This window comes from Semicossyphus pulcher, unplaced genomic scaffold, assembly GCF_022749685.1.
Source record: "Semicossyphus pulcher isolate SPU_LCO1_2020_fin unplaced genomic scaffold, fSemPul1.0.p SCAF_13, whole genome shotgun sequence".
In the NCBI taxonomy this organism is placed as follows: domain Eukaryota; kingdom Metazoa; phylum Chordata; class Actinopteri; order Labriformes; family Labridae; genus Semicossyphus; species Semicossyphus pulcher.
The window spans coordinates 14,330,487-14,353,567 of record NW_027211637.1 but is presented as its reverse complement, the minus strand read 5'-3'; the positions used below and the strand labels follow the sequence as shown (position 1 = coordinate 14,353,567).

General features: G+C 39.7%; 4 protein-coding genes across 6 annotated transcripts in view; 3 read left to right on the top strand and 1 right to left on the bottom strand.

Annotated features, from left to right (window-relative positions):
* clstn1 (calsyntenin 1) overlaps window positions 1-12,566 on the top strand; it is a 34,107-nt gene extending 21,541 nt beyond the window's left edge. For both annotated transcript variants that reach the window (XM_069660936.1, XM_069660935.1), the window contains 11 exons: window positions 1,315-1,436; window positions 1,546-1,708; window positions 2,057-2,107; window positions 3,027-3,184; window positions 4,286-4,434; window positions 5,215-5,459; window positions 6,288-6,458; window positions 6,682-6,827; window positions 6,990-7,125; window positions 7,815-7,999; window positions 9,247-12,566. In XM_069660936.1, coding sequence (XP_069517037.1) covers window positions 1,315-1,436; window positions 1,546-1,708; window positions 2,057-2,107; window positions 3,027-3,184; window positions 4,286-4,434; window positions 5,215-5,459; window positions 6,288-6,458; window positions 6,682-6,827; window positions 6,990-7,125; window positions 7,815-7,999; window positions 9,247-9,438 — 1,718 coding nt within the window. In that variant the 3' untranslated portion in view covers window positions 9,439-12,566. The remainder of the gene's footprint in view (window positions 1-1,314; window positions 1,437-1,545; window positions 1,709-2,056; window positions 2,108-3,026; window positions 3,185-4,285; window positions 4,435-5,214; window positions 5,460-6,287; window positions 6,459-6,681; window positions 6,828-6,989; window positions 7,126-7,814; window positions 8,000-9,246) is intronic.
* Window positions 12,567-12,611: 45 nt separating this feature from the next.
* On the bottom strand, window positions 12,612-15,875 carry lzic (leucine zipper and CTNNBIP1 domain containing). Its single transcript, XM_069660937.1, has 7 exons — window positions 15,705-15,875; window positions 15,295-15,415; window positions 14,986-15,121; window positions 14,781-14,879; window positions 14,530-14,625; window positions 14,255-14,336; window positions 12,612-14,160 (listed from the first exon to the last, which is right to left on the bottom strand). The coding sequence occupies exons 2-7, from the start codon at window positions 15,393-15,395 to the stop codon at window positions 14,105-14,107; spliced, it is 570 nt and encodes a 189-aa protein (XP_069517038.1). The 5' UTR covers window positions 15,396-15,415; window positions 15,705-15,875; the 3' UTR covers window positions 12,612-14,104.
* A 102-nt stretch (window positions 15,876-15,977) lies between these two features.
* On the top strand, window positions 15,978-20,280 carry nmnat1 (nicotinamide nucleotide adenylyltransferase 1). Of its 2 annotated transcripts, XM_069660605.1 has the most exons (5): window positions 15,978-16,036; window positions 16,391-16,530; window positions 17,366-17,549; window positions 18,708-18,832; window positions 19,330-20,280. In XM_069660605.1, exons 2-5 carry the CDS (start codon window positions 16,416-16,418, stop codon window positions 19,728-19,730), a joined length of 825 nt encoding a protein of 274 aa, XP_069516706.1. In that variant the 5' UTR covers window positions 15,978-16,036; window positions 16,391-16,415; the 3' UTR covers window positions 19,731-20,280. The 2 variants fall into 2 exon arrangements, with proteins under 2 accessions (XP_069516706.1, XP_069516707.1); XM_069660606.1 differs by lacking the exon at window positions 15,978-16,036 and having other exon boundaries at window positions 16,065-16,530.
* A 1,127-nt stretch (window positions 20,281-21,407) lies between these two features.
* Window positions 21,408-23,001, top strand: rbp7a (retinol binding protein 7a, cellular). The gene is made up of 4 exons (XM_069660607.1): window positions 21,408-21,589; window positions 21,880-22,058; window positions 22,204-22,305; window positions 22,439-23,001. The coding sequence occupies exons 1-4, from the start codon at window positions 21,517-21,519 to the stop codon at window positions 22,496-22,498; spliced, it is 414 nt and encodes a 137-aa protein (XP_069516708.1). The 5' UTR covers window positions 21,408-21,516; the 3' UTR covers window positions 22,499-23,001.
* Window positions 23,002-23,081: the final 80 nt, after the last annotated feature.

Here is a 23,081-nt window from a genome sequence, read left to right as displayed (position 1 = left end):
AGCCCCACTCCCATTTCCATTTTTGTCCCTCGTTGAATTTTTTTGCGTGTGGTCACAAGCTCCTTGATCTTATTGACTGTAAAGTCTCTGACAGAAGCTGATGAGCTGCCTCTCGCTGGCTGTGGCAGCCTGCTTATATAAGAAGGATTACGTCAGATCGGCTGTGCACTGGACAGGAAGCTCCTATATGCAGGATCTCAGCACCATTCATTACCTCCACTCAGCACAGTGTCTGTTTCACAGGAACATACATTTTTCACACTCGGTTCATTTCGTGTAATATATTAGTCTCCACTGAATATTAAACAGTTAGCATGGATATTACATTGTGGGCCAACAATTTGACCCCTAAAGTAGTGAAACACTCGAGTTTATTAGAGGTCAGTAGTGCGTCATAGATTGTTTGTTTAAAATATTTAAAAAAAACCTAAATATAACTGAAAAAAGCAAGCAGATGAATCTTAACGCTTTTTATGCAGGACACAGAAAAATGTTACTTTTGACATGAACAATATTCATTTCTTTTTTAAACTGATTAAATTGACTTCCTGTTTGTGAAGACAGATTAAGTGTCTCGCCCTAGACTCAAGTTAATTCTACTTTGGCATCGTTTTAAGTATTACCCAAAGATGTGACTAGGCTCATGATTGTCCATTAGAATTCATTATATACTGTAAGTTTTCCAGATCATAACAGACCAGGGTGCAAAATCCTACTTCTGAAACATGATATGTAACTATGCTGAAATGGTAGGACATGATGACTTCACAATCCATTTACATGATCTCGACCTCTAGCCTTGTGCTTTCGAATTATAGCGCATGACACCATATGGCAGATTTCTGTTAGGTAATGTATTAAGCCTGCAGATACATATTGAGAAGCTCTGTAAATCTTCGAACCTGTTGAGGGATTAACAGCCAGGTGGTGTTTAATAAAACTTTACATGCGCAGATGAATCCGGACTTTTCTGGCTTCTCTTGTAGTTTTATATAAATAAGTAATGGTAATATATCCAGGTGTGGTTGTTGAACTGGTTTCTTTTCTGCCACTGTGAGAACCTGTTGATACACGTTTGTGAATTATAAAAATTAGACATGGATGCAACTGACACGAGGGGATGTTTAGTCATTAAGCACGTGGCTGCAGGCTTGTGCCTGTATCTTTAGTTTTTACATGTAATTATCTCATTATTTTGTGAAGTCCATCAGTTAAAAAAGAAAGTTTTTTTGCTTGTTCGTCCTCACACATTTATATTAAATTTAAGAGTTAAAGTTACATATCCTGATCTTTCTTTCCTTTTCTCTACTGCAGAAATGAACAGACACCACTACTCGCTCTACGTCCACAACTGCAGGCTGATCCTCCTCCTGCGCCAGGATCCATCCGAGGCCGAGAACTACAAACCAGCAGAGTTTCACTGGAAACTCGACCAGGTCAGTTGCTTCTACAACTAAACTGTGCAAGCTTGAATGATAACCTGCGACACACGATCTTTAACGAGCAATGAGGTTAGCTAAAGTGTTACTTTTGCATTCTTCACAGGTGTGTGATAAAGAGTGGCATCACTATGTGCTGAATGTGGAGTTCCCCACCGTGTCCCTGTTTGTGGATGGAACTACATTTGAGCCCTTCCTGGTCACAGAGGACTACCCACTGCACGCCTCCAAGATTGAAACTCAGCTCACCATTGGTGCCTGCTGGCAAGGTAAACTCTACAATACATGCTTACATTTTTGGAGGAATAATGTAAAATTAAGTATGTCATAATTATCTTGAGTGACAAAATGTGTTAGTCGGAAACACAGTTATATTGTTCAGAAAGACGTGAATCTCTTAAATCTTAAAACTATACTCTAATGCTACATGATAGTCTTTATTTATGAAATGTATAGATTACAGTTTGTGTAAAAATGTAGTGCATGTTATTTAATGAACTCTTTCATAGATTCTGAATTGATGCACCATGACCTCGTATGTAGCATCTGAATCTCTACTGCAGATCCTCAACCTTCCTCCCTGTCTCTCCCTGCTCTCTTGTTTCTGTCCTTTACAGACAACTCAGGACATGACAATGACACTGAGTCAGTCTCTGAGCCCACCTCAGGTTGCTCAAATCTTTCCCTTACTCCTTAAATATGTCCATGTGTCCAAAAAATGTCCCACCACCCTAACTGCATCCTCATACCATTTTGACTAGAATGACATTGACACATTCTAGATGCAGACAGATTTATTTTTCATCACCGTTCGGAGCATGAATGAGACTGGTGTGATTTAAATGCTGCCTGCATTTGTTTTGTGTTGTCTTAATTTTCCATGTACGTGCTGTTCAACCTGCAGCGTTGTGACCTTGTTTTTATACCACAACCGGATTCACAAGCAGAACAGAAATAGACTTTTAATGAGCAAAAAACTCTGACCTGGAATTTTGGCTCTTCTGTCAGAGCATGACCTTGGGGTCAGAATCAGGAGCTCCTCTGTATCAGATGACACACACGCACACACTGGATGAATGTAGGAATGTGGGACCTTGAGACGAGTAGGTCCAGGTTTGTCTCTGCCTTTGCAGACTTATGCTCATTATTGTTTAGCAGCGTTGTTTTACTTCTCATTAGGCAGAAACACTGAATAATTCATTAATATGGACATTTTGAGCATTTTTTTAATATATTGAGCTTTGTTCAGTCCTTATTTTGGTTACTAAAGAGGAATTAATTTCACCATGATACTTGAAATCCCTTCTTTAAGTCTCTTTTTTCAATTGAGTTACTTTTTAAGTTCAGCAGCTGTTCACCCTGTTGATGCAGATGTTGCATGTGTCTCAGGCGTCTGAAAGCTCATCCATCATTCTCCTGTCTCCCTAACTGGGCCTCAGGCCTCGTACGGACACACATACTAACTTGCATGAACGCCATTCGCAGCATGCTTAAATCTTCAGCACAGAAAAGATGAAGTCTGTGAATGTTCACTTTTTAAAATCTGTTTATGTTTTCTTCCCCTCATCTCTACCCTGACGTAACCAGGCGCAAATGCCCGAATGGCTCAGTTTTTCCGGGGCAACCTGGCCGGGCTGATGATCCGCTCTGGCAAGCTGGAGAACAAGAAGGTGATCGACTGTTTGTACACATGCAAGGAAGGACTTGACGTGCAGCTGCCTGAGGAGGTAGCTTCAGCTGTCAAGGTGAGGAGGACAGAAAACACGCAACACCTCCGTCACAGTGGATCTGAGTAGAGTTTTGTATCAAGAAGATGGTCTAACTCAGTAACTCCAAAATGTTCAACTCCTGCTACAGGTTGCAATTCTGTCTGCATTTAGATTAATTCAGTTAAGAGTGACTTGATTGAAATTGTACTCAAGTAAAAATAAAAGTACTTGTGTAAAAGTAAAAAGTAGCTCACTTAAAAAGTACTCAAAGTAAAAGTTACTTTCCCACCCGGCTGAGTTTTATAATTAACTAATTTTGCAAGGTTACCTTACACCTGCATCCTATGCAAAAAAACAAAAAACAAAACTTTGTTATTGTCAAACCTGGGCCTTATGTTTACCTGTTTGGTGTCAAAATGAGAGATGAACCTTTTGTCATAGAGTAAGATCCTTTGTTAAACCAGGAACAGCAGTTATATAGCTCTCTTCATCGCCACCAGACTCCATTGACAAAAACAGTCATTTTAATTTGCATAACATGGGAGTTTCTGATGGCCTACCGCTGCCTCGATCGGTTAGTTTGTTTGTGTTGTCGTGTGCTGATTTAAACGTTTTATGACGCGTAATGAGGCAGCAGTAGACCAGCACGTCCCGTGTTCTGCGAGGTAAAATTGGTGTTTTGTTAATGGAGTCTGGTTGGTTGGAAGACAGCGATCTAACGGCCGTTTCTGGTTGAACAAAAAACTTTCTTAAGTCTGTGTCAAAGGGGGTGTTTCATCCTTACTCTCTTCTGTCCCATCTGTCGGGCTAGTAGTTGCAGCCCAGCTCACCCTTTGCTTTGGACTCAACCGGCACCGCTGTTTTGTTGCGATGCATGACACTTTGATCTGATTGGCCTGTTTTTGATGCAATGCATTTGATTGGCATCTGGTCCATGTCAGTTTTCTTACCAGCTAGCGATATCCGTAGATTAATATTCTACTCAGTAACAGATGGATGTACAAATGTAAGGAATTACTTTACTTCATTTAAAACATACTTAAGTAAAAGTAAAATTACTGACTTTGAAAAATTCTCAAAAAACAGTACAGAAAAAAGCTACTCAATTACAGTAACTCAATTGATGTCTTCTTTCAGGTGGAGTTCAACCCCAACCAATCCTCTCTGACTGTGGAGGGCGACGACATCGACGCCTTTGACAAGGTCATGCAGCACATCTCCTACTTGAACTCCCGCCAGTTCCCGACCCCCGGCATCAGGCACCTCCGCATCTCCACCACCGTCAAGTAAGAGGCAGAAGCACAGAAATACTTCACCAGAGGTTTTCATCTTCTCTGCTCGGTCTCCGTCGTGTCACCTCATCCGTCAGTCAGCAGCAGGGCGTTTGTGGAACAGGTTCTTTGTGCCTGATAGACGCGCAGTGAGGGTTTTTCTTTTTTTCTCCTCTGCTTTAAATGCAAGGAGGGTTTGTGGAGGTAAAATAGAGGTCATGAGTTTTACCTAATTTCCATAACACAGGGAGTACACAGTAAATGTTGTGCGTTGGAGAATGACAGGCAGAAGATTGGTATTTTGTTTGTCAGCTCTCTTTGATCCAGATTTTTTTATAACAATGATGTGTTCAGAGAAAGAAATGTGAATAATAAAAAGCGTTACATTAGCAAATAGTGTATAAAAGGAATATATTAAGGTTCCTGCTGAGCCTATTTCAGGATCAGTCCAGTACGTGTTGCAGCTTAACATTTGTTTCAATTTGCATATGCACACATCGATATCAAAGGCTTTACTGGGTGGTCTGAGCGATTAGACGAAACGAAAAGACGCTCCTTATACGGTTAGTTTGTTCCTGTGATGGTAGCTTTCCAGCTGTTGGTGCCATTACATCTAAATGAATTTAGAGGAAGTACTTAAAAAGGATTTTATATGAGTAGTCAGTCATGTGGAGAATATGTTCTTCTAGAGTAGCTATTAAGACTCACTGCACATCCACAACTGCAACCATTTTCCCGTACACTACATTGTTGAACTCCAGGTGGTTTTATTCACTGTCGTAATTCTTCTACTAGGTGCTTCAACGAGGAGGCCTGCGTAACGGTGCCCGACGCTGAAGGTTATGTGATGGTGCTGCAGCCCGAAGAGCCCAAGATCAGCCTGAGCGGCATCGATCACTTTGCCCGTAGCGCTGCTGAATTTGAAAGCCAGGAAGGTGTGACGCTATTCCCGGAGCTACGCATCGTGAGCACCATCACCCGCGAGGTGGAGGCCGAAACAGAATCTGAAGCAGCAGAGGGAGCTGATGATGACCCTACGGGTAAGAGAAAAGATAATGTTACAGGTAATTTGAAGATATAGCTAACCCATCTTTCAGTGGATCATTTGTGTGAATGTACAGTTGATAGCTATGTAGATGCTGCTGACGGTTAGGATTATGCCTGCAGGCCGAATACAAGGCCGAGAACTACAGGCAGAGGCGGAGAGATTAGTTGTTTACTACTTAAGGGTGGGGTCAGTGATCAGCAGCACCATCTGTTCGGCTTGTGTACGACCTAAGACAAGGAGACACAATAGATGTGCACGGAGGTTGACACAGATACAGGGAGATACGATGTCCTGCAGAGAACAGCAGGCCATATGGGACAAAAGGGCTTACAGAGATCTGTTGCTATTACCTGCTTCACCATGCACCGCCTTCCACAAGCAACTAATGTGAGATGTCACGGCTGATGACTAAGAATCACTTAACAGGAGCTAAAACGGAGTCAAAAGGTGCAATCTGTGTGTGCAGGAAATTTTAATTAGTTTCATAAGCAAAGGGGAAGACTGGCTCCCTCAGATACGCTACTTAAGTCGAGTAAATACATTAATTAAATAACTTTCAAATCCATATGAGTTTCTAAGCTGTTTTCCATGTTTTAGACCTCTGTTCTTAGAAAATACAAATAACACTGACAGAATTTATATAACACAGACTGCATTACATTGTTTTTACTGTCATATGTGAGTCCAACAGTGTTTTAGAAGTGCATTGTTAATTCAAACTCCTTTCAGTAGTCATGAAATTCCCAGTAGACAACCCAAACTTTTATGAGAGCCCTGCAAGTCTTCATTCTAAATCTTTCTTTCTCATTTGTTCCTTCAGTTCAAGAGACAGTTGTGTCAGAAGAGATCATGCACAACCTGGACACATGTGAAGTGTCTGTGGTTGGAGACGAGCTGGACGGGGAGCATGAGAGCCTGGAGGTGGACATGTCCCAGTTGCAGCAGCATGGCCTGGAAATGAGTTCCTCTAACCTCGGTCTCGTCGTCACCGGTACGGACCACAGAGCTTCTGAACTAGCATGTAGCAATGTGTTTGATAGTACGATGATGGCTCGGCTGAAAATAACTGCTTTACATAAGAAGGAAATTCTTTGAAGTTGTTTTTGTCTCACATATAAACCATTAAAATAAAGAACATGTGAACAGTTATCTTCTGATATGGAGATTTTTTCTGACACTTTCTGCTAACACAAGTTCTCCTCTGTGCTTTTTAGGTGTGAACACAATGGCCAACTATGAGCAGGTCCTGCATCTTATTCGTTACAAGAACTGGCACACAGAGGCTCTCTTTGACAGGAAATTCAAACTGGTCTGCTCTGAACTCAACGGTCGCTACATCAGCAATGACTTCAAGGTCGAGGTATGACTGAGAATTTGTCACTTATGCATCGCAGAAGAGTCCGGGCATTGCCCTTATGTTACTGAAGCCTTTACATGCTCCCTCATGAAACTTTAGTTTAATCTAAAATGGAGATATGTTGACAACAAGTGACCTTCAACATGTGGTTTTTATTCCTTCCAGGTGAATGTTATCCACACAGCCAATCCTGTGGAGCATGCAAACAATGCCATGGTGCAGCCCAACTTCATTAACCCCGTGCATCATGCCTCTGTGGATTTGTCAGGTCACAACCTGGTCAACGCTCACCAGGCCTCAGGTACTGCAGCACGGGAGTGTGACATGTTGAACATTAGAGGTTTTCATTCTTTTGTCCCTGCATCATTCAAACCAAGACTGATTAAACTTGGTCATTTTTTAATGGATATATCTTTCTCATACATTGAAAGGAATAAAAAAAAAACTTCATAATCAAACCAGAAATCTGCTTAATTGTTGGTGTAGAAGAAACTATTTGGCCTCTGATATGGCACGCATTACTGAGGATGGATTACAGTCTATTAACCAGAAGTAGGGCACGTATCAAACACTGGTTGTTTGCCCATTTTTTTTAATGGCACAAGTTTAGGGATTACTCTTGAGTGCTGTCTGTGACATTTGTACAGGCGTTGGTCTGAGCACAACCTTTTATTTCCCTGCTTCAGTAATCCTGCAGGCTGTCAGGCTCACTAAGCCTGTCACCGCATGAGAGAGGCCCTCTCCTGCTAATATGGGACAAAGTAAAGCAGGTTGGCAGTAGACAGGCAGAGCTATTTAAAGAACGACACACACCTAGAGCTGCCCAAAGTATTCATCTGCAGTTTACTAAGAAGCCATTAACATTAGCACTGGTATACCTTGAAACCAAAGCTACAGAGTTCCTGTGTGTGATTGTGCTTCTGTGCAAATTGAACATAACATCTAATCCGTCATTTTGTGTTTGCTTCTTGCATGTTTGCATCCCTGCAGTGGTTCCCAGTGCTGCCACCATTGTCATTGTGGTGTGTGTAAGCTTCCTGGTGTTTATGATCATCCTGGGCGTGTTCCGCATCCGTGCTGCACACCAGCGCACCATGAGAGACCAGGAGAATGGCAAAGAGAACGAGATGGACTGGGATGACTCGGCCCTCACCATCACCGTCAACCCCATGGAGGTAAAAAACAAAAAAGAACAGAGTGCAGGGAGGCAAGATTAGTGAACATTTTTCTGGTGATTGGCCAGTGAATAGATGTCCAGACAGCTTAGCACGTGCTAATGCTATCTGGGCGATGTTGCGACTATGGCCTAGTTTGATGGCCCTGTGGGGATGGGGGAGAGGCAGCTGTAATTATTTACTGTGTAACCTCGCCAAGAACGATAAAAGAATCATACATCAAAATCATATGTTAAAGAGGGGGTGTTATGCTGTTTCACATTTTAAGACGTATATATAATTTTACAATGTTGGATGTCCAGACTAAACGTGGGTGAAGTTTCAAATCTGTTGGTAAAAGTATGTTAGAGTAATGCCCAGGCTTTTCAGCTCAGTCTGCAGGCTGCTGTGAACGCCAGGTTTCACACAGTTTTTTTCTACACGCTGCACTTTGTGACGTCAGAGTAGGCTTCAGGGAGCTGGCCAGTCAGAAGAAAGTGGGCTTTTAGGGGCGGGGTGTCTTACAGCGACAGAGCTGACTGAGACATTTCAGGCAGAGGCTGATGAGGGCCCGGACAGAGCACCAGTGTGAGAAAAATTATGAGTTTTTTAAACTGTAAAACGATGCTAAGCTACTCCACAGGTATAACAGAGTGAAATATGAAGCCACCTTTAAAATTACGATTTTCTCATGGAGATTTCGACAGTTTTCTGCTGCTCTAGTCAAGAAAGCACCAATTTGTTTGTTATTCAAAAACTCCACAGTGACATTTACTAATTAATGAGTCAGCTTGTAAGCAGGATATAAATATTTCTCAAGAGGATAATTCGTGTTTTAACTCATGTTTGAGTTACTGCAGCAATGTACCATTTATCTTTGATCATAGCTACTAACATTAGCCCCGTGGATAGCATCCTAACTTCAGAGAAACAAAGCTCCAGGAACATATAACAAAACCCATCGGTCATGTCACAGTGTCCTGGAGCTGAGACATAATACCACCATTAGTACCACAGACTTTGGTCCTGTCATGATTGCACTGGAACAAAGAGGCATCTCTGACTAAAGCAGCTTCACTGTTTTTGAATAGAAGAACTCAGTTGAATTATTTAGCAGATTCGAAGCAGAATGTTAAAACATGCATGTTACCTAATTACCTATTTTTTTAAAAAGGTGCTGTTAAGTCTCTTAATGTATAAATAGATGTCTGAGAAAGTGACTCTTTTCAAACAGCCCCTCTCTTTTTCCCTCTCCGTCTTCAATGCAGACATACGAAGACCAGCACAGCAGTGAGGAGGAGGAGGAAGAAGAGGAGAGCGAGGACGGAGAGGAGGAAGATGACATCACGAGCGCTGAGTCAGAGAGCAGCGAAGATGAAGAGGGCGGGGAGCCGGAGGACCAGCAGGGGGCCAGCAGACAGCAGCAGCTGGAGTGGGACGACTCCACCCTCACCTACTAGAGCAACACACACACTCGCATAGCAGTTAACACAAGCACACACACACACTGCACCAAATCACACTCACTGCTCCACACACATACACTCCCACCCCGTACAGCTACATGTCCAAGGAGCCATGATGTAAAAAGAAACAAAAAAAAGAAAAAGAAAAATTCCCTTCAGCGTATATATGGTCAAGGTTTTCCTGTCGTTATCTTAGTGGTGGTACTCAGTGTAGTGTAGTCATCACCGGATTGCTGATTTTTACTGTTTATTTTTTTATTTATTATATTTTAATTCCCGGGAAAACTTGGCCTGCATTTGTTTTGAACTGTGTGAGGAAGCCAACCCTGCACTTTTTTGTTTTCTCTCAGACATACAGCTTTCAAATGGAGACTTTTTTTTTTCCTGATGTATATTCTTTGCGTAATGCTTTTAGAATTGTTTGCCGCTAAACTCACGTATAGCTTTGACTTGAGTTCTCTCGTAAATGACGCTTTTAACAAGTAGACTTTCTTTTCTTTTTTTTCTTTGTCTTCTTTTAGTGCATGAGGATATTTGAGAAGTCATATGTGTAGAGAAATAAATTGCTTTTTAAAGATTTTGTAAATATAAAGAAACCATGTAATTAGTCAATGTGTTAGTGAAGGCCTACTCAAACTGGGTCCAATATCTAAACAGACGCAGTACGTAATGTAGAATATTTGTGTCACAGAGGCTGTAGCATGTCGCTCAATTTCTGCAAAAGCTGTACCATCATGCTTGTACAAAAAATGTCTGCTTCATGATGAGAAACCCGGGACTTTTAAGCTGAGGTTTTCACGACAAAGTGGTGTCCATTTTGTCTTTTCTTTGTCGCGAAGAAGGAAAATCATTTCTTTTGCTTTCTCACAGACTGGTCGATGGTGTCAGCTTCATACATGCTTTGCTTTGCTTGCACAGGCGTCAGTGTATTTCATTCCCAATAGATCTCACTGTTGTACAGAAGGGATTTTCTTTTTGTTCAGGGTAATCACACATGCTAATGTACAAATCAACATTTCGAGTGGAACGGTACAAACCCCCGGGCCAGCAGGCACTGTAGGGCTGTTGATCTGGAAGTATAGGTACTAACATTTCTGCCAGTGTATTTGGACGAGTAGAGAGATTTCCTCAGCAGCTTTAAGAGCCTTTCGTCCGTATCCCAGTCCTGCTGTGCTGACAGAAGTAGGAGGGGAAAAAAAACCTTCAGGCTACTGAAAGAGCAGATTTATGACAGACAGAGCTTTAGTGCAGCTGCTGGCATTGTTTACTGGGGAGAGAAGAGAAATGAAAGTACTTTTCAGGATTGCTTTATTGCAAGTTTATTTCCGTGGCACGGCTATTTAACCTGAAATAACAACACATATATTAGATGCATTTTAAAGCTGGTTTCCTATTGCAAATAAGCACGGTCTTTATTGTAGTTCCACACATTACACATAAAGTCTGACTGTGTAGTTTACAAAAGGAAAACACTTGAAAAATGAATCTTAAAATGAGATATTTTTTGCAGTAGACCACTAGATTTTATTGTACATGGAACTGTACTGTAGAGTTGTTCTAAAGATATTTGTTTACATTTGGTAAACTTATTTTCCTTCTGGTAAAAGTATAAAGCTTATACAATTGATTGGGAAAATGTGTCCGACCTCTTATCTCCTCTCAGACACTGTTGTCCATCACTGTTGTATATATCTTTCACAAAACCAGATACAAATGTACCTTCACACTTTACTGTTAAGTGTTTGTGTCATGTTTTCAGGTACCAAGTAAAATGTTAACATTACCCAAACCTGCATAATACAAGCAGATCTGATTTGGGGCATTGAGTGAACAGAATGTGGCATTATCGGGATTAGACATGTTGGTGTTGCGAGTCTTTATTTTGCATGCAGATCTTTTTTCTGAGGCCAAAATGGAATTGAAAAACACATTAACAGAGACGGCTACTTTTGAGGGTGTAAGTCCAACAGTTGTGTGTTTTAGGTTCAGTTAATTTATAATTTTAGGAGGTCTGGGGTTCGAAGTGCGTAGTGAACAGTCTCCCCTCCATGATGACTTGGACTTGTTGAAAGGGGGCCAGGTCTGAACCGGCTGAGATGGGAGTGCCTTTTTCCGATCATAGCGCAATTAGCAGGTCTAACAAAAACACTCATCCGTGCGCTTTTATTTGTGAACATTTTGTTTGTTTTTTTATTTGTATTTGTTTAAAGCTAGATTTCTAAGAGAGCTGGGGATTTTCTTTCAGTTTGTTGTAACAATAGACCACCGCTAGTTTGATTAAAAGTGAAAAACGTTTTACATAGATGTCATGTGTCCATGTTGATGTTTAGAGGAACTAGATCCATATTGTATCTTCTATAGATATTGTACTAAATCATTGACGGAATCCACCTTTAAAAAGATGTACAGTACATTATGAAATTGCTTTGGCAGCATACATGGGTATACTGTTAATTCACCTGTTTGTGTATAGTGGAAGGTAACTTTGAACAGTGTCCTATTGCCTGAGTTGTTGAGAAATGATTTTGAGGGCAGCATGAAATTCACAAGAACCAGAGAATAATAAGCCTGTCGACTCGGAAACTTTCATTATGTCAAACACTTGATGTCCACATTTCATCTACAACTTTAAAAAACAAACCATTGGTCACTGGTATGTGCACACTGATTCCACAGTGACGCCACCATCTCCAGTTTCCCGAGTGTAATGCTTTCTGATCAGCCCCTGAGCTTAGTGTTAGTTGGTTGAATTGAATGTCACTGCCTAACAAACTGAAATGCAGCCATACTGTAATAACACATAAGACGTGAGGGGGGATTTATTTTGCATGAACCACAACTTTGTGTTACGTTCCATGTGGGCTTGTGAGACTGGAGCGAAAAAGGAGCGGTGATCCACTACTGATTCTCAGATTGTCTGTTTCACACGTCCAGATATTTTTTTCCCCGTTTGTTTTCTTTTAAAAATTTGCTCAAACGAAAGGTAACAATGTTTTCAGAACGATTGAATGCTTCCTTTCTGCTTGTTGGAGCTGCTCTCACTTTTCTACCAATTTAAAGGCAAATTGTAGTGAAGTTGATGCTTGCTCATAAACAAAATAAAGGATGATGATGGGGTATAACTCCTGTCTGCTCTTGTTTTCTTCAAACATCATACATAACCTAAGTATAAGGCAAGGCACGGCGAGGCAGCTTTATTAATGTATTCTCAAACACAGAGGCCATTCAAAGTGCTTAACATAGGCAAAGAGAAACACTTAAAAGCAATAATAACCAGCATGAAATACATTCAGATAGAATACAATTGTTATCATTGTAAACAGTGCAGCTGTGAGGGGTTTAACTTTGAGTGATAGCGCCCCCTGGTGGTGAAATTAAAATGAGCCATGGACCAAAACAAAGGTTAAACAGTCAAATATCACATATAACAAAAGCATGGCTTCAAGCTTTATATCATCATGATTAATACTGTAAACATTGTGATATAGAGTTCAAAAACGTTTGAACAAATCTACCTTTAAGATAAAATCTATTACTTGAAAATATAGAACTTGATTGGCACAGGTATAAATGCTTGATTATCAATTAATGCATAAAGGGATTTAAAAAAATTAAAACAAAAAATTCCAAATGTGTGCTGAACACATTCATTTATTTCTCATTTTTCAGATGATCCTTATGCTCTTATTTTGCTCTCTTATACTTTACTTAAAGCAGCTCGGTCACTCTTATGTGGGTTAATTGAAGCTTTGTAACTTTGAGGCCTTTATATTTCAGGAAAGTAAGGACACCGTGAGCAGTGTGGGATTTTTTAAGATGTCCACACAGACATTTATTCACCAAACTGAATCACTCTCATGAGATGGCTGCTGAAAGAATCACAAGATCTTCCACTCTGCCTCACAGACGGCAACCAATCCATGCAGGGGATACGAACTAATCCCGTTGCAGGGGAACTGGTCAGAAACTCATATGATCATATTTTTTCCAGCATCTTAATACTATATTTGCATTGGATAAATTGAATTCCCAAATTACATTTAATTTATTTTTCATATTCTGAAACCCACATTGAAAAAAGGTTTTGTTAGATATGTTAACCTACCACCCTGCTTACTGCCAAATCATTCTGTATGCACACATATAAAATATGCATTAACCAAACAGATTGACTTAATAGTGTTACTGATTTACTTCCTGAATTATTGATATTTTGTCAAAATCCCAAAAGATAGCACTGTTAATTTAGAATAAAGACATCTTAATAATTTGCAAAACTAACACAGAAAATCAACCAAATAAAAACCATCATGTTTACTATTAAAGTTTTTAAGACAGATGGACACAGCAACCGAAAAGGAAAAACAGCGCAAAGCACAACTGATTATTTCTCTTGAGCTGCCTGGCCTTGCCTTCACATTCATGTAAATATCTTCACATTCAACAAATCAAATACTCGTACCTATAATACAATTTTACACCTATGTGGACGAATAAAAGACATTTACAAAAATGTAGGGTTGTAAAACAATACTGCTAAAAAGTGTTATGATATTCAGCAACACCTAGAAGTGCTCTGATTGTTTACAAAATCAATGATCAATTGGCACATTTCTGACATGGTAATAACAGAGTTAAAATGAACCTTTTTGTAAAATTACTATGCCTTTGTTTTCACCCCAGAGCTAGCTAAAGCCAAAATTTTGTCTTCAGAGCCTGAAAGAGAAAGTGAAACAAGATACATATGAATGTTTATGCAAGAACTTGAAATTAAAAACATTTCAGTGTAAAATAAAGTGTTTATTCTCACCTGTGCTTGCTGTTACTTTTTCAAACTGGCTCAGGGTAGCTGTTGCGTTTTCTGTGAGAAAAGTCTCATCCTCTGGAGTAAGCTGTCAGACCAGCCAGAAGAGAAAATAACGTATTTCAGAAATGTATTATATATTTAAAATGTTACAGCTCCTTCTGAAGTGACATTCTGTTCAGTTATAGTTACATGGTAAAACGAAATCAGTGCAGCTTGTGGACTCATGAGCACAAGCCTCTGAATCATCCAAGAAAACATCTTCTGTGGGTGTTTCTCACCTTCTCTCCCAGTTTTCTCAAGGCTGTGAGGATTTCCAGTTTCTGCTGCGTGAACACATCCCGAGATAGTTTCCCCACCATGAAATCTCGATCCATCTGTGAAAAATGTCACATGCTAGTTGGACAAGTTGCAGGCCTAGCAACAAGATAATACACACTGAGGAGTGACTGAGCAGTTGGATTATATACATACTGTACAGCTGTCTATCAGACAAACAAAATAATGATATCCTCAAGATTGTAGGGCAAACCTCGGCTAGTCTTGTCCTCAGCTGTCCTGGTTGCTTCTTTGCAAAAAGCCGGATTACCTCAGGGGTTTTGAATGCCTGGCTGATTGCAGCCTGGATTGCCTGATGAAGACAGAAACATTGGAAATTGACGAATTATACTTATACTTGTTCTAAAGGCTATTACCTCTTGACACACATTAGTTGCACAATTATAGTGATTGCATACCAGCTGCATTCCACTGAGTTCATCCACAAGTGTCATGTCTCCTGTCATGATCTTCTTTAGGGAGTCATTAAATTCACTCAACTGTTCCAAGGTTTCTTTTTTTGTCACCTCATACTCTTCCTCATCCAGTTCTTCTCTGTAATTAACAAAGAAAGCATAGAAAGCAAAAGAAAATATATAAATACGTTCTGGTATAGACTATTACGATTATTTCTTTCAAGCTAAAATAGGCTGATTTGCCCATTCAAACTACCACTTCTCGTCCACACATAACACATAAATTAGATTTTATAGTTTGTTGAATTGCACCTGCAGTCCTCCAGATCCTGAAGCTGTTGCATTAACCTGTCAAGTTGCTCTTCCATGTTTTGCCTCAATTTTCCAGTTTCTGATTTCCCCCGAGAAGCCATCTTTAATTAAAAATTCCAACCTATGGACAAGAAAAAAACAGAATTGAGACAGTTGCTAGATATGGGTCTTAGTAGGCATTATTTCCAAGAACGACACACATAAGTTATTGTTAACCTAGCATGCTATTGAGACTTCATCATCATTGCGTTGTTGGAGCTAAAGTTAAGACAAACTGTTCAACATTTAGCGAGACACCTACTATATTAAGTATGGGTGAAACTACTCTAAGCTATATGTGTGTTATATAACAGTTAAGAATGTTTAGTTAGCTGAATTGCTAGCTAGCATGCTACAACAAAACATCTCACCGGGACTCTCTTTGTAAACAGTTGTAAATTAGACGTTCCTCAAGTTAAATATGCGCCCACTTGAAGAATGTATAATCAATCATTGAACTGTAGTTCCGCGAAATAAATCTAACAAACTTTTCCGTATACTGTAACAAACGATTTAGTATTAGTCTAGGCGATTGTTGTCTGTGGAATTGTGATTGTGAATGTAGCTCACAAGTGTGGGTGCGGCTCTCTTCTTCCTGGTCGATTCTGTCCAATCAGATTTCTTTATCGTAATCTTACGCATCACGTCATTACAGGAAGTAGATAGATGGCACATTACAGAGCAGCTGCCGCTGTTTCTGCTGGTAGTGAAATGAAGATTTACATATTTTTTTTATATTAAAAACAAACTCCTTCTTTTTGTCTAAGCTCAGCTTTGGGTTCACGTTGTGTCTGCTTCAAAAAGTTCATTTTACATGCCACTAGCAAGCTCGCGGTGCCTGGTTATAGACAAAGCTAAATTTAGCTTAGTGTAGAATGTATGACCGCGCTAGCGTTAAATGAGGCTAACATATCCTTTCTTAATGTTGTAACTCCTGTCACTTGGTTATTTATTCGCCAGGAAGTTTAGAGATTCACATGGTGTTTTTTACTATGTGACCTTCGTAACAAGTAATAAAATACTGTCTTTGTTTTCTTCACAATATTTGCTGTTGTAGAGTAAATCCATCCCCAGCATGAGGCATGGAAGGTCAGGGTATAACCGAAGTGGTCCTGTTGGCCTGTGGGTCGTTCAACCCCATCACCAACATGCACATGAGGATGTTTGAACTGGCTCGAGATCATCTGGAAGACACAGGTTGAGTGAAATGAGAATAAGACTATGCGCTTCTTTGTTAAGTGGTTGGTCTAACCAATGTACAAGAACACATTCCCCCACTCACCTCTAGTGGTATTTAGCCATGCAGATACTCTACTTTATGTGCCCAGGTTAGGAGATTTTAATATCTTTCACTCCATGGTAAATGTGTTTTGTGAATTTCGCCAGCTAACTTTAGCCTACGTATAGTTATTGTATCCCTGCTGCTTTAGATAATATACAAACCTCTACCAGAGCATTTTAAGGCAGGGTGTAATCAACATTTCATTGAAATTGCCTCCAGTGAAGTGAGGTTGAGGCTGAAATCTGATAGGCTGATGTATCAAATATCTTTTAATGACTAGATGCCAGAGTATTCTCATAATTTAATTTAGTTACATAATCCAATGCATCCATTACATTAGGTCCTGCATTCATTATCTTTACTTTACCCTTACATTAAATAATAATAAGCAGCAACATGAACTTGAAGTAGCAATAGTTAAAATACTCATTATACAGCAAAATGCCCCCTGTCAAAGTTTTATTATTATATATATTATTTTTGCATAATCAGACTACAATTACTAATACTGTGTTGGAATTTTTTTTGCCTCGCTAGTTGGACATAATGCAGTTTAAACTTTATCAATGCATCATATTTTTAAATCATGACTTTTTTCTTTGAAATATCAATCTGTAAAGTAACTGGTAGCTACTGGTGTCAAACACAATGTAATGAGTAAAAACTACAGCATTTCCCTCTAAATCCTTGTTGAATAGCAGTATAAAATAGCAGAACCACATGTTCACACCACTTCTTTTGATGTCTCAGGTCAGTACAGGGTGGTGAAGGGCATCATCTCTCCTGTGGGTGACGGCTATAAGAAGAAGGGTTTGATTGAGGCCTGTCACCGGCTTGAGATGGCCAAGTTGGCCACAGAGGACTCAGACTGGATCGCTGCGGATTCCTGGGAGATTTTGCAGCCAGAGTGGTTGGAGACAGCTAAAGTTGTTCGGTAAGTTTACAATTCTTATGTTTTGTTTGTGACCGTGGCTGTGCCTGCTACAAGTGAAAGGAGATGTGACAAAGAATCTAAGACAGTCTAACATTTCCTGACAGACCTTTTTGTATTCGTAATCAGAGTTTCCTTGCTGGCTCCTTTTTTTTCATTCTTTTTTGTCAAAACATTCCAATATAATAATATATATTCATCAGATGTCTTAACCACATAACATAACCACAGTAGGTAGTAATGTTAAACGTGTAGTTTACAAGCAGATCCTCTAAAAGCTGAAATACTTTTCATGCTGCTTAAAAGCAAGTGATGAAGTGGGGCTTTACATTTAAACAAATGATTTGTCACTGTATTGACTCTTGTACTTTATCATCATTGCTGTTCACATAGACACTGCATTAACCCCTGAACAGGATAAGCGGTATAATAATAATAATACATGTATTTATAAGTGCTGTACAAAGCCAAAAACCAATCACAGAAGCGTTAAAAAAACCTCCACACAGGGGATAAACAAAACATAGAAAACACAAACAGGATATAAAAGACACATGTGGTATAAATAAAATATCAAGAAACCAAATACTGAAGGACATAAGCACAGTAATACAGCAGCCTATGCAGAACAAGAAGGCTCAAAAGCTAGTCTGTAAAAGTGTGCTTTGAGCCAGGACTTGTGTTTTGAGCCGCGACTTATAGATAATGGATGAATGGATGTTTTCCCTGAGCTGAAAAAACCTTAACACTGTTGACCGTTTTCTACTACAATTTGGCAAGACAGCTCCAGATGTAAAAGTAAAGTATGAAGAGGAAAAGCTTGTCTGAATTGTGCAGAATTGTGGTATCTAATGTTTCAGTCACACCACATCGAATTTTGTAGATTTCTTGAAAACTGAGCTTATACTTTTAGAATTTTGGTAATTAGTAAAAAGAGATAATTATTTTCAGATGAGACTAATTATGTTCCACTCCACTTAGTAATAAGTTCTCAGGCAGTTCACAACAGACCAGTGTGTCAGGACTGGCTCACAGTTATGTTCCACTCCAGTTAGTAATAAGTACGTAATAAGTTTTATTAAATGACTGCCAACGTGATATATATTCCTCTCTGTGAAACGTAATGCTATGCAGTGTATTTATTTGTCTGCATCCACTCAGGCATCACTACAATGAACTTCTGGCAGCTGAGCAGAACCACGATGATGTGGACACAGTCAAGTACGCAAAAAAGAGACGCATAGAGGAGAATAATTTGGAGGGTTCATCTCGTCACAAAAGGAGAGGTAGGCCACTTTTGAAAATGTACGATGATGTAACTTAATTAATGTCCTCTCAGCTCTATTTGCATCTCCTCCCTGTTTTAAAGTCTGATCTTGCTCCCACTGTATTCATGGTGTACTATATGCAGTTTAATTACAGGAGACAATGGTTTAAAGGTGCGGTGTCGATTTGTGTCTAAGGTTGCACCCAATGACACCACCTACTATACGGTGTCAGACAGGCCAGGTGTCATAAACCAAGAGACCAGCTTAAGTGCATCAGTGACACAGACAGTGGAGCTAGCAGCCAAATTTCTTGCGTGGTTTTACAACATTCTTCCCGCTAGTGCCAGGAAGTTACACTGTGTGAACCTCCAGTATGCAGCTGCACTGCAAAAGATTATAACAACAGGGGCAGGAGAAGAGTGTGCTGTGCAATATATCTATGTGATAAAAGATGTCAATAACTAATAATGACTTAGCTATATATAATATGATTGACTCTTCTCTTTCTTGCTCAGATGTCCCTCAGCTGATGCTGCTCTGTGGGGCTGATGTCCTTGAGTCCTTTGGGGTCCCCAATCTGTGGAAGCAGGAGGACATCGCTGAGATTGTGGGCCTCCATGGTTTGGTCTGCATCACCCGCTGCGGCAATGACCCCCACAAGTTCATCCACCAATCAGACACGCTGTGGAAATATCGCAAGAACATCCACATTGTTCCCGAGTGGGTGACCAATGAGATCTCAGCCACTCACGTTCGCCGGGCCTTGCGGCGAGGTCGTAGCGTCAGGTACCTGCTGCCGGACAGAGTGGTTTGTTACATAAAAGACCACGACCTCTACAGTGCTGAGAGCGAGCAGAAGAATGCAGATGTGGTTCTTGCACCGTTTCAGAGATACACTGGTGCCTCCTCAAGCTGAGGAAGTTTAGGCTCTTAAGTCTTGTGCTGTGGGTTTACAGTGAATTTACAAGATTAGACATTTTAGTCGGTTTATTCAAGCTTCCACCAGTGCCTACTACCTAGAATAGTCTTTTATAACGGGGGCATTTTTAATAAGATAAACCTGCTGAGAGTTTTCTTATATGAGGGATTTAGTGACACTTTTAACTGCTTTAGATCAGCCTGTGTGAGTTAAAGTACAAAAGTCTAAAACAATAGCTGTGCAGCAGTTCAACCAGCTGGTTCAAGTTCATCAATATCTCACGTGTGGTCATTGAACAAGGGATTTACAATTTAGCATGAAATAGTCAGCATAAATATGTAATACATTAAATACGATTAGGAGGAAATTAATTTTTACTTTCACTTTCTTCCCACTTCCTTTAGTACGCCGAACTGACATTTTTATAGACATCTTTATAGGCTGTTCACTTTAAATATGTTCACTCAATACTGCTCATCTGAAAATAAAGGCATAGATTGTGTTCACTGAAAACGAAATAAACAAACCTCTTTGTTTTTAACCATGAGAGCTTTTCATTGTTATTACGATGCTATTATCACACAGAGAAACAGTTAAAGAAGTGCCAAATGACACCTTTACTGTTTGATTACAATGCTGATTGTCAGGCGGGGGGATCTTTCAGGAAATCATCACTGACTGAAGAAATAACAATTTACAGCCAGCTGAAGACTCATTGTGATAGCAGTGTGTTGAAATGAAAGCTTAACTGATTACATCACATCACTTTAGTATTGGAGTTGGAGCCCATTTAATTAACTTATGATGTTAGAGTGATGTATCATTCGGTTAAATCAAAAAGATTGATATATGTCATTTAAACTTAAATGGTCCAACAAGACTGTGGTTGATTTTCATTATATAAAGCTAGTTACATAATACCAGTTAAATAATATCTGCCACATAAAAAGTGTTGTATAATCAACAACTCTGATATTTTTTTCTCTGCATTACATTTGACCTGCTTTCTGCTTAGAGAACATCAGGAGAAAGTAAATACTCCGATGTTCAACCATGTGATTTATTGTCTTTCAAGCTGGGTGATGCATCAATTCCCTCAGAGCTGCATGCCAGCGTTAATACAGATGTCAGAAATCTTTTCCCCCTTGCACAGACAGATGGGCCATTCCTACATCAGGCATCTCATAGATGGACACAAGTTAAAACAAGACATGCACAAATATTGCAAACCTAAAAATATATATAAGGGAAATCATTTGCATTATTGTTAATATATATATATATATATATTTCAGGATGTTGCTCAGTGATGTTTTTATTTTATTTTTTATTCGTAATTGTAGAAAGCCTTTTACTTGCCATATTTACGCTACATGCAAATCAGTTCAACTTGTGTAAACATACCAGACATCACAGATCCTAATTAAACGTAGCAGCAAAGTCCTTTCTCCAAACAAACAGATCAACATATTTCCTCATGCTTTAACGTTCATGTGGGTTGTTACTGATTGACACCTGGGGGATTTTTGAAGGGTTCTTTCGCCAGTGAGCTGTGCAGTGAGACCAGTCTGACTCGTCTGTCTTTCCTTCAACACCCTGGCACTGATGGGAGCACCTCCCTTATCTTTACTTGGTCCTCAGGTCACGGCGAATGAGATAAAGGCACAACTCCAGGTGTCTCAAAAACTGCATCATCTCAGACACCTCTCAGAACTCACAAGCCCTGCGGTCTGAGGATTACATTTTATTCACACCAATTCTCCACTAAAATAAGGCCATCAAAATGCCAGCCAGCCTTTGTGGTACGTGGGACCTCATCAGCAATGTCAACTTTGAGGGCTACATGATGTCTCTGGGTAAGTCCTGCACTGCTGTGTTAATCCAGCACTGTTTTAGATATTAAATCTCTGTTTAATGACAAGATAAGTCTGCATTTCTATTTCTTCGTGTATGCAAAGCTAACATTATAAAGCATTTAAATAAAGAACACTGGTGAATTGTAGATTTTTACATAAGAGGGAAAGAAGCTTTTGCAGCACAGCTATTTATGGTATGCATGAGACTGTGTGAGCCAGAGAATGTGTTTGTAGCCTCTGCATGGTTTGTTTTTTGAACATTTGGGTTAAACATCATTCCTCCTTTTTAGGTATCAGTCCTTGCTTGCGAAAAATAGCTCTAAAGCTAAAGCTGCGGAAGGTGATTGAGCAGCAAGGTGACCAGTTCATCATCAAAACTACCAGCACCTTCCGGAACTACACTGTCTCCTTCAGATTGGGTCAAGAGTTTGAGGAGTTTACTAAGGGACTGGACAACAGACACGTCAAGGTGAGAGTGAACGGCTGCTAGAGACGTGTGTGTTTAAAATTATATAAAGCAAAATGGACGTGTTGCAGACTATCGGATGTGCTTTTTAATTCTTATGTTGTGCTTTGTAATGTTTATTCTTTCTTTTCCTCTGCCACCTGTGCAGTCTCTGGTGAAATGGGAGGGGAGTAAACTGGTATGTGAACAGACTGGAGAGAAGAAGAACCGGGGCTGGGCTCACTGGATTGAAGAGGACAAGCTACATCTGGTAAGATTATGAATATGGGCATTTTCATATTTTTTAGTTCCACATAATGGACTTAACAGAATTTAATAAGTTATCATTATTTACATTAATACAATTAAATAAATAAATGTTATTTTGACCTTTAACCCTTCAGGAGCTGTACTATGAAGGAGAAGTCTGCAAGCAGGTTTTTAAGAAGAAGGTGAATGAGTGAAGGAGACTGAACATCTGCGGAGAAGTTATTATGTGATGAAAGACATCATGTGTAAATTCAACCTAAATCCTGAATAAGAAAACCATCCTTAAATTGAAGTTAGTGGTAATTTCGCTATATTGTCACTTCATATGTCTGTCCCATAGACTGTATAAAAGATAAGATCTATATATACAGTCTTTGGTCTGTCCTCTCAGGTTTTGTATTTACACCACTAGATGGCATCAGTGCATTGCCTTTGTCCGCTACTGGTCTACACTGCTCTGCAGCTCAGTGGTGCTTGGCCTCAGACACAATGAAATACTGAACAAGCTTTATTTCAGTGCTTGAAAGCTGGCTGATTCCTTCAAATGTATGTCTGATGGGAGACCAAATTTTCTGTGCACTGGCTTGTGCTGTCCACATGAAATTTGGTGTAGCAATTTGTAAATATTCATGTAAATATGTATATCCAATGTATGACACAAGAGGGTGTAGGATGCCTGGAATAGAGTTTTATGTAAAAAAATAAATAAAAAAGGTTTTGAAAAAAAAAAAAAATTAGTGACATATTTTGTTATTCTACCATTGCTTTTTCCTTATA

Bases quoted from the DNA above. Each gene is read 5' to 3' on its own strand.
- lzic (XM_069660937.1), bottom strand. From the start codon at position 15,395: ATGGCTTCTCGGGGGAAATCAGAAACTGGAAAATTGAGGCAAAACATG. The intron at 14,626-14,780 runs GTTTGCCCTACA...CATTTTTCACAG, and splicing joins TGAGGACAAGACTAGCCGAG to ATGGATCGAGATTTCATGGT. The intron at 14,337-14,529 runs GTGAGAAACACC...CTGGTCTGACAG, and splicing joins TGAGAAAACTGGGAGAGAAG to CTTACTCCAGAGGATGAGAC.
- nmnat1 (XM_069660605.1), top strand. From the start codon at position 16,416: ATGGAAGGTCAGGGTATAACCGAAGTGGTCCTGTTGGCCTGTGGGTCG. The intron at 16,531-17,365 runs GTTGAGTGAAAT...TTGATGTCTCAG, and splicing joins AGATCATCTGGAAGACACAG to GTCAGTACAGGGTGGTGAAG. The intron at 17,550-18,707 runs GTAAGTTTACAA...GCATCCACTCAG, and splicing joins GAGACAGCTAAAGTTGTTCG to GCATCACTACAATGAACTTC.
- rbp7a (XM_069660607.1), top strand. From the start codon at position 21,517: ATGCCAGCCAGCCTTTGTGGTACGTGGGACCTCATCAGCAATGTCAAC. The intron at 21,590-21,879 runs GTAAGTCCTGCA...CCTCCTTTTTAG, and splicing joins GGGCTACATGATGTCTCTGG to GTATCAGTCCTTGCTTGCGA. The intron at 22,059-22,203 runs GTGAGAGTGAAC...CCACCTGTGCAG, and splicing joins TGGACAACAGACACGTCAAG to TCTCTGGTGAAATGGGAGGG.